Source organism: Hibiscus syriacus, unplaced genomic scaffold (genome assembly GCF_006381635.1).
Source record: "Hibiscus syriacus cultivar Baekdansim isolate YM2019G1 unplaced genomic scaffold, ASM638163v2 tig00111131_pilon, whole genome shotgun sequence".
NCBI lineage: Eukaryota > Viridiplantae > Streptophyta > Magnoliopsida > Malvales > Malvaceae > Hibiscus > Hibiscus syriacus.
The window spans coordinates 712,822-722,215 of NW_024062991.1; the positions used below are offsets into that span (position 1 = coordinate 712,822).

At 31.7% G+C, this 9,394-nt stretch overlaps 1 protein-coding gene and 1 pseudogene across 2 annotated transcripts; both read right to left on the bottom strand.

Annotated features, from left to right (window-relative positions):
- Positions 1-981: 981 nt before the first annotated feature.
- LOC120154539 lies at positions 982-3,548 on the bottom strand (annotated as a pseudogene).
- A 1,261-nt stretch (positions 3,549-4,809) lies between these two features.
- LOC120154548 (multifunctional methyltransferase subunit TRM112 homolog A-like) lies at positions 4,810-8,260 on the bottom strand. 2 transcript variants are annotated; one of them, XR_005518887.1, is made up of 2 exons: positions 7,767-8,260; positions 4,810-4,822 (listed from the first exon to the last, which is right to left on the bottom strand). XR_005518887.1 is itself a non-coding variant. In XM_039166255.1 (1 exon), exon 1 carries the CDS (start codon positions 8,216-8,218, stop codon positions 7,844-7,846), a length of 375 nt encoding a protein of 124 aa, XP_039022186.1. In that variant the 5' UTR covers positions 8,219-8,260; the 3' UTR covers positions 7,693-7,843. The 2 variants fall into 2 exon arrangements, 1 of the variants encoding a protein (XP_039022186.1); XM_039166255.1 differs by lacking the exon at positions 4,810-4,822 and having other exon boundaries at positions 7,693-8,260.
- Positions 8,261-9,394: the final 1,134 nt, after the last annotated feature.

Genomic DNA, 9,394 nt, shown 5'->3' on the forward strand with positions numbered 1-9,394 from the left:
CTCTCATAACAAAGATATATCACAGTTGAATTATAATAATATAAATTTATCAACATATTAATATTGCTCTATATATTTTAGGGTTAAGGGTTACATGTGTCCCTATAGTAGACTTAATTTATTATTTTCATCTTTATCGTATTTTCACGTCAATTTAACCCTCAAAGTTACTTAATTGCATCATTATATATCCTACTCCAAACTTAAAACTCTATCTTATAAACCCTTAATTAAGATATAAATTAAGATTTATGGTTTACAGGTTATGAGATTATAGTTTAAGGTTTATAGTTTATAATTTAGGGTTTAGGGTTAAGGTATAAAATGATGCAATTGAGAAATTTCAAGGACTAAATTGATGCGGAAATACAATAGGGGCAAAAGTGATAAATTGGATCTATTATAAGGGCAAAAGTTACCCCTTTGCCTATATTTTATATATGACAATAATATTTATTTGTACTTATCAGTTTAAGTCATTTAGGACTCGTCTGAGAATGTTTATGGAAGTATTTTTAACTCAAAATCCCGTTTAAAACGTAAAAACATTCTCAAACAACTCGTTTTCAGCCAAAAATTCACGATTAAAAATATGATTATTAACCTAAACAAAGAAACTAGAAAAAAAGCGACGTCTTTACATTAGAAAAGTTCGTTTGGAGAAACATTCATCCAACCCTTTTGTTATATTATTTTTTTTTCTCTTAGATAAATATTTTATTCACTTCAATACTTATAAGAGAAATGACATATTTATGTAGTTAATTAATTTTTAATTCCTCCTGTAGTTTTAAATATTAGTTATATATTTAATAAAATTAATGGATATTGTCATTAAAACAATTGTAACCGAACCATATTCAAGCTTTAAACATTTTGAGTCGTATCCAAGTAAAATGTTTCGTTTACAGTCCTAGTTAACATTATTTTTTGCGTATTCCTTGTATTTAAGCTTAGAGATTAAGTTGCCACCAGTGTCGAAAGGAGGTCAATTAAGAACTCACACTAATAATACAATTACAGTCAATGTACCAAAATAAGCAATAAAACTAAATCTGAAACAGCCCAAGCCCTTCGGATCGATAAAACACAAGGCTATGGACTAACCATGCATTTAGCAATGGTCCATAGCTCATTTGGCATATTAAATCCTAAAACATACTTCCCAAAACCCCACAATAAAAAAGGTCAAATGATATAATCACTCCATTAAAGATAACCGAAAAACACCCGGAAAACAGTCAAACTCGCATGTTAGACTTGAGATATTAAACCAAAGCAATGCTGCTTTCGCCGCCAGGGGGTTTGCGTACACCACCAAGGTAGTCTCGAGACTCGACCTTCCCGTCTGCAAATATGTTGCTGCCACTTATCTCCCGCAATTTCGCTGTACTAAGTGGTTTCTCGGCAGAACCTGGCTGAACATCACCCTTAAATATGTCATTACCTGAAAGCTCAGCAAATTTCTGATTATGAATTTTCTTAGCTGTCTTAACCGCAGTACCCTCAATGCCACCTCCAGCAGGCTACAAAATAACATCCAAGTTCAGAAACGGGTTAGATATTCAAATTTGATTATTGATGCAAATCGAACTAAATGACAATTTATGTACTTAATGACTGTGAAAGGAAAACTTCAAAAACAACACAGTCGCTGACCCTGTACAAGCAAAATTGAAGCATAGGAAATGTAATTCACCTATTTATTGAACTTTCACCAAAGCACAGATATACGATTCATACCCAGCTTACGTGCAATTCATTGTATCAAGCACGATCGTTCTAGCATTGTCAAAATTCAGTAAGCAGTTTTGACATGTACTTACATTGCTTGTATGAGATTCTCCCATGTCGAAATTGTCCTTCAATGCCAATGCACGTACATTTGTTGGCCTCGGCAAGATTTCAGATGCAGGAGCAAAGATGTCGTGTCCACTAAGCTCCTTGCACTTTGCATCTGAAAGCTGCTTCTTCAACTTTGAATCCTCACTTTCTAACGTACCACTCAGCTCACGTTGCTTTGCAACCTCGGGAAGAGTAGTTGGCTTTTTGGGGGAGATACTCTCTTCCTCATCAACGAAATGTGACTAATTCCAGCAAGTGCTTTCTGAATATTCGCATAAATTACAGTATATCATCGCAACAGAATTTGGAAACAAAAGAATTGGCATATACCTGGTACATTCTTAGTCCTGTTTTGGGGTTTGAAGCAGGATTGGCACTGCCTGTTTCGGCCTCGTCATTTTCTCCATTGGCTGCAAAAATGCCACTACCAGTCATCTCCTTCATTTTGTATCCAGAAGGAGGTTTCCTATAGCATCAATGACAGTTGCAGAGATAATTAGATAAACAACATAAAGAAGACGCAAAATTCATCAACTAACAAATATGCATCAGAGACGGATACTTCTAGGATAATAATGAAGAATAAAAAAAGATTTGAACTGAGTTTTTTGCCAGTAATTTCACCAAACTAAATAATTTTAAATAACTGATCCTCGCAGAGCATTATGCAATCCCAAACAATAAGAACTTTTACCCAATTCAAGAAGACATGATTGATCTAGTACGCAAGAAATAGTTACAGTTAAAACAGTTAGATCTCATTCAATGGTTGATACATAAAATTGGAGATCCAACGGATCACGGAATAAAGAATGATAAATTACAGCTAATAAGGAAAGAATGCACGAGGAATTGAACAGATCAAACTTGAAGTTTTCAAATTACGCGCAGATTTGACAAAGCTTCCAGTTTTCCTCAAAATTTTCAAAACAGGATTTGTGAGATTATATCTATCAAAACAAACGAAGAGCTAAAAAATTTCCAAATAAAGCAGATCTCACCGTTTGTTTAAGCTTTCAAATTCTTCGTCAGTCACTTGACCTCCAAATACCACTTTTTTTATCCCATCCGACGGCTACCATTAATCAAAAGACAGAAACAAATCAAAAACACTAATTCACAGCCACAAAGAAGGGGGAGAGGGAGGAAGAAACACCTGGAGAGGGCGGGCGGGGCGGGCGGCGGAGTCCGGCTGAGGAGTCTCAGACCAAGTGAGCAGATCTGCTGTAGAAGTATGTGGCTTCCTAACAGGAGTGTTCCTCTCCATCTTTTCTCTCTAATTCCACTCTCAAAACTACTGACAGAAACGGAAATGCTTACAATTTAATCAAACGAAAGCCTGCGGTTCCTCTATTCTTACGCCTCCTCAGCAACAACAACAACAACAACAAAAAGGAGGGCAGTAGGGCACTGTTTTTCAGAGCTGTGGAAGAGTGAAGAGAAAGAATTAAAATGGGATCTGAAGGAAAAAGAAAGGTAGATAACGACGAACCTGTCCAAAATCCTGATAATCCCTTGATCTGGAACTTTCTTTTGTGCCTTTTCCCTTTGAATTTTAATCCTCCCCTCTCCTTTTTCGTTTAAATTTCCATGGATTTGCTTAAATGTATTTATACATTGAAAATAAAATGAAAATGAAAAAGTAGAGCAGCTACTTCTCTACTAATTTTTTTGAATCTTTATACCGCCCATCTAAATTTGAAATTCTGATAATTCTTTTATGATTATTTAAAACTTTTTCCTCGCGGTGCTTATAAAGTATTTAGTGATTGAATTTACCAATAAAATATGAACATAGCATATATTTAAATTATAAAAAATATGATCACCCTTATTGTTCTTTTAATCAATCTTTTCATTTTGAATTCTGATAAATCCTATTCAATATTCCAAAATTCTAAAACATAAACTGAAGTGATGCGAAATTAAATGTTAGTTTGTATACTTGAGAAATTATATTTTACAAGATACAAGAACAAAGAGATTATAAATATTTTATACTTTGGGACTTGAATTATAAGTTATGTTTTGATTGTGATTGAATTTTGGAATGAGGGAAGAAAATAATAGAAAAGGAGAGAGCATTATTTTCGCTTTTTCTCCTTTGCGTTGCCATCCCCATGAGGCAAAATTTCACTTTTGGCATTTTTAAGAAAGTCGTTATCGGTTTTATTATTATTATTTTAATATTTTTGGTAAAAAATTATCTAAAAATTATTATTTTTATTGATTTTATTAATATATTCGATAAAACACTATCTAAAACATTATTTTTTATATCAGTTTTATTATTATTATTAAACACTTTACTGAAAATATTAAAAATATTAATATTTTAAATAAAAATAATAATATTTTAAATAAATTTTTATCGAAAATATTAAAAAAAATAACAAAATCAATATTAATAGTACATTAAGGCTGAAATACGATAAAACTCCCCTCCCCATGTGAATGAGCATTCAAGGAATGCTTTGTCAGCATTTGACAACCATTCAGTCATTTCACCACTCCAAACCAAATCATTATGTGGAGCCACCTTTCTCTATGTTTCACGTGCGCTAGAAATGATTACCTATTATGTTGACATACTCGTAATATTATAAGTAGAAAACATGAAAAATTATTAAAAAAATTTGGTAACTAACAAACTTTAGTTATCGATAGGTATCAATACATATATAAATGTATGTACTTATTTTACTGTGTAAAACATTAAATTAGGATTATCTTTTAGCGAGTTTTAAGATATTAATTTAGAAATTATACACGTTTAATAATTTATTTCAATGTTACGGTATATATTATTATTAAATTAAAAATAATAAACATAGATATTACATATTTATTATTATCTTTGGTTAAAATTGTTAAATTTAAATTCTAAATAATATTTTATAAAATATCTAAACAATTAAATAATTTTTTATATAAATTAAATTATTAAATTAATATTATAAGTGGAAAACATGAAGCACTATTAAAAAATTTTGAAACATAAATTACATAACTTTCAACAAAGTATAAATACATGTGCAAAAAGTATTAATACTTTCAATATATCCGGCAACTCTTTACCGATTTTGTCATAATGAAATTGATTTTATCATATTTATACCTATTATATTGTTATGTATCGATATATTTTTATAAAGTATCGATACATTTTCTTTTATAAAGTATCGATACTTTATAGGCGCTATTACTACTTTTCTTTTAAATTCCAAAAGTGTCGATACTTATTTAAATGGAATCGATACTTTCAACATATATGGTAGGTAGTTTAATGTAATAGGTAGTGCCTATTTTTTTACCGTTTACATTATTAGCAACCTTCAAAAAAATCGGTAGGTATTTTAATATAATAGGTAGCGCCTATTTTTTTTACAGTGTACATTATTAGCAACCTTCAAAAAACCGGTAGGTATTTTAATGTAATAGGTAGCGACTATTTTTTTTACCGTTTACATTATTAACAGCCTTCAAAAAAATTGGTAGGTAGTTTAATGTAATAAATAGCGCCTATTTTTTTTACCGTTTACATTATTAGCAACCTTAAAAAAAACAGTAGGTATTTTAATGTAATAGGTAGCGCATATATTTTTTTTATCGTTTACATTATTAACAACCTTCAAAAAAATCGGTAGGTATTTTAATGTAATAGGTAGCGTCTATTTTATTTTACCGTTTACATTATTAATAATCTTTAAACAAACCGGTAGGTAGTTTAATGTAATAGGTAGCGCCTATTTTTTACTGTTTATATTATTAGCAACCTTAAAAAAAACCGGTAGGTAATTTAATGTAATAGGTAGCGCATATTTTTTTTACCGTTTACTTTATTAGTAACCCTAAAAAAACCGATAGATAGTTTAATGTAATAGGTAACGACTATTGTTTTACCGTTTACATTATTAGCAACCTTAAAAAAAACCGGTAGGTAGTTTAATGTAATAGGTAGCGCCTATTTTTTTTTACCGTTTACATTATTAGCAACCTTAAAAAAAACCGGTAGATATTTTAATATAATAGGTAGCGCCTATTTTATATTTCCAGTTAAATCATATAATATTTACGGTATAGATTTTAATCTGTCAATTGTTTAATTAGTTACGTCTTTTTTTAGCCGGTTTTTAACCGCCTCACAGTAGAACTTCCCTATTCATTCCAACCGGATCTTGAACAATATATATTTTTATAAATTAAATATTATTAAAAACTATTACAAATATTTTTTAGCTCTATTTTTTTATTAATTATATCAGATTTCAATCTTTAATTCGAATTAAAGAAATCAATATTATTTATAACATTGATCATTTAAATTGAGATAAGTCTACAGGCACATTCTTCTCGAAATATTTGTGTTCGAGACATTTTTGGGTCTAGATACGAGGATATGATCCTCCAAGGACATTTAAAATATATGAAAAAACTTCGAATAAATTGTACAGACATGTATCAGACACATTCCTGTATCCCATACTCTTGAACAGAGAAAGAAGAGAATCTAACACACATGATCTCTTCTAAGACATGCATGATCTGCTGTATAAACATAGTTATGAAATTATGATTGACTGAACTGATTATTCCTTTATGCATGTCTCGATTCAACAGCTCTCCAGAAAATGCCAACGATACAGGTTAGCACCATTTCTTTGAAAAACGTAATTTCTATGTTCCGGCTTTTCACCTTTTTTTCTTTTAAGAATATCCGTGTCCAACACATATTTTACAAAGGCATATTCGTCGTATCAGATAATGGTGCACTTGGATAGTTTGATTTGCTTACAGTGTTGGGTGCACTTGCTTATTGTTACAGTTATGGAGAGATAGCAAGAAACGAGCTGAGATGATTGGTGGCCACAAAGCATATTTGGTTGTTAATGAAGTTCGCCAAAGGATAGAAAATGAATGTACGTCGTGACGATAATAACATCTTTTTTAAAAGAAAAATTGAGCATACTTGTCTCCTTAGGCATTTTTTTTATATTCGTCTCCGAATTCGAGCAACATAATCGAATTTTCGAGCAACATAATCGAATTTTTTTTACCATAAACTTGGATTTATTTCTATTTAATGTCTTCAATTATAATGGCTGAAAGCAATGCCACCGGTCCCTTCTGTTGTTGAGAAAGTTGAAATCAGATTTGTCAGAGAATTTTGGGTATTTTATTTTAGGCATAGAGAGTAGTACGTTGTATATCGATATATATTATTAAAGCTACATATTAGAATACATCATTAACTAAAATATTTTTATTAAGTAATTATTAAATAATAAATTATACGTGTAGTATTTACGCTATCATTTTTATTTTATTTTAATATTTAAACTTTATTTTTTTTTTCAAAACCCAAAACTACAGATTGCGGTTCCATGTGCCATAGCTGCGTTTCTGCTTTCTTCACTGAAATTATCTTCTAATAGCGTCCTCGAATCTGCAGAAAACGACGAACTTGAGGTAAAATCATAATTTGACCTTCATGATCTTGTTTGCTTGTTTAAGACGGTTTTCAATTAAATCAAGAAGATGAGAGAAATAGAAATCTGAGGGTAGCGCTGGTGAAGGAACGACTGAAGATCAAGAAAATCAAACCGTGTGGGATCAATGGAGCTCACTCTTCAAGCAATCTTCGTTATTTTGATTTATAGTTTCTTTATAAAGTTAACATTTGATATCTCTATTGATGATGAATCTTCCTGTTATTAATTACTGGGCAAACTAGCCTCGGCTTAAAAGTTCTTAAAGTATTTCTTGTCATTTTGACATATGAAATTTGCGAAAAACATTGATTTTGATTTTGAAAGGAATTCAGTTGTATGTTTTCAGATCTTCAAATTGCCAAACAAATTTACGCTGTTTTCATTTATTAAGACAACAGATTCCATACAATGACTCAACAATTCAAGCACAAAACGATGACAGGTTAAACCCTAATTAAAACTCATAATCCCCAAAACGCAACAGTATCAACCACCAAACCATTTTCTCAAACCTCATCCTCAAGTAAAAGCATATTCGGAATTCCCTTATTAACCGGAAACTTCCGGCCGCTCTCGGGGCAAAGAAGCGCGCCTTCCTCGAGATGGAGCTCTAAGAGGGCATGATGAAACTTCCTCAAAAACTCGATGTCCGCCTCCAATACCGACGGCTCCGGCGGCTCCTCCGGGAGCTCATGATACCCCATGATTCTCGAAGCATCGGAGAGGGCTTTCCAATCGATCTTTGGAAATATGTTCCTGAGGAAATCGTGATTGATTTCGACTTCCTTCTCCACCACTTTCTCCACTTCGATCCTCAGTGGGAAACCATTGGCTACCCCTTTGATGTTTGAGGATAGCATGTTGTGAGTTAACAATCTCATCTCTTTCTCTTTTTTTTTCAGTGCTATCGCTTGTTTTCAGATTCTTTGATTGATGCTTGGCATGCTTATAGGGTTTTTTAGTGCCTTTTGAGTACTAGCTCAGTAGCTTGCGGAAAGACGAATACGTCCTTGCATATAAGTTAAATTGGAGTGATCTAGAAATTTAAGATGTTAGGGCTAAGCCCTAGTTCTTGGGCCAACTCTAGGTTTGGGCTGGAATATACTGTTATCCCTAGTAACATTAGAGCTTGAGTAATTGGTTTCTGAAGGGTTTTTTTAATATAATCTTAATTTTACTCAGAGGAAAGGAAAAAGAATTCTAGGAAAAGTAAGTAGAATGTTTTTAGTGGGTCTAGAACTCATGATTAAAAGTCCTTGATGTTGCTGCCGTCGTTATTCGAGTAGCTCGTCACAACGTTTTCGGGCATTTTAGATAACCCCAAAGATCCTTTGATGATATGTACTATTGAAAGTTGAAACCTAGACTTATTGTTCAAAAGGTTAAAATAAGTTGGATACAACCACAGATAGGGATACAGTTAAATACATACATATATCGACATGCGATGACGAGCGAAGGTCGATCCGGCCAGCATCAATGGTGGGGCGCCATGTCTACCAGCCCAATGTTTGGGAGGAGATGATTCAATGGTCATTGGACTAAGTTCATGGGTGTTGACAGCCACATTTTTCAAGTATGCTATTTGGGCTTCATCGGCATGCAATATATACTATATAATATTGGATAATGAGAGGTAAGAACTTAATATGGAGAGCAGCGATGTCCAGAGCGCACGACGAGCTTCTTTTTTTTTAATATTAAAAAAAAAGAGGTGATATTTTTAATGATTTAACGGTTAAATTTAATTGTCTATCACGGTTTAATTCATTTTGAATAATAAAATAAAATGTTAGACACTAAACTAGAATGAAATAAACGGTGAACACTAAATTAATAAAACATGCTTAGATTAAGTACTTTTTGTATCCTTAAGCCTTAAAATAATTATATATCACATATGATAATCATTAATAAATTAATATTTTCATTAAATTATCTCATATGGTGTATTATAGATATAATTTTTTTAAATAAAATTGAATAATTTAACATGTTTCCAATTTATAAACGAACTTTTATAGATCTATCATTTTAATATTTTTTTTATAAATTTT

Coding starts and splice junctions, on each gene's coding strand:
- LOC120154548 (XM_039166255.1), bottom strand. CDS start 8,218: ATGAGATTGTTAACTCACAACATGCTATCCTCAAACATCAAAGGGGTA.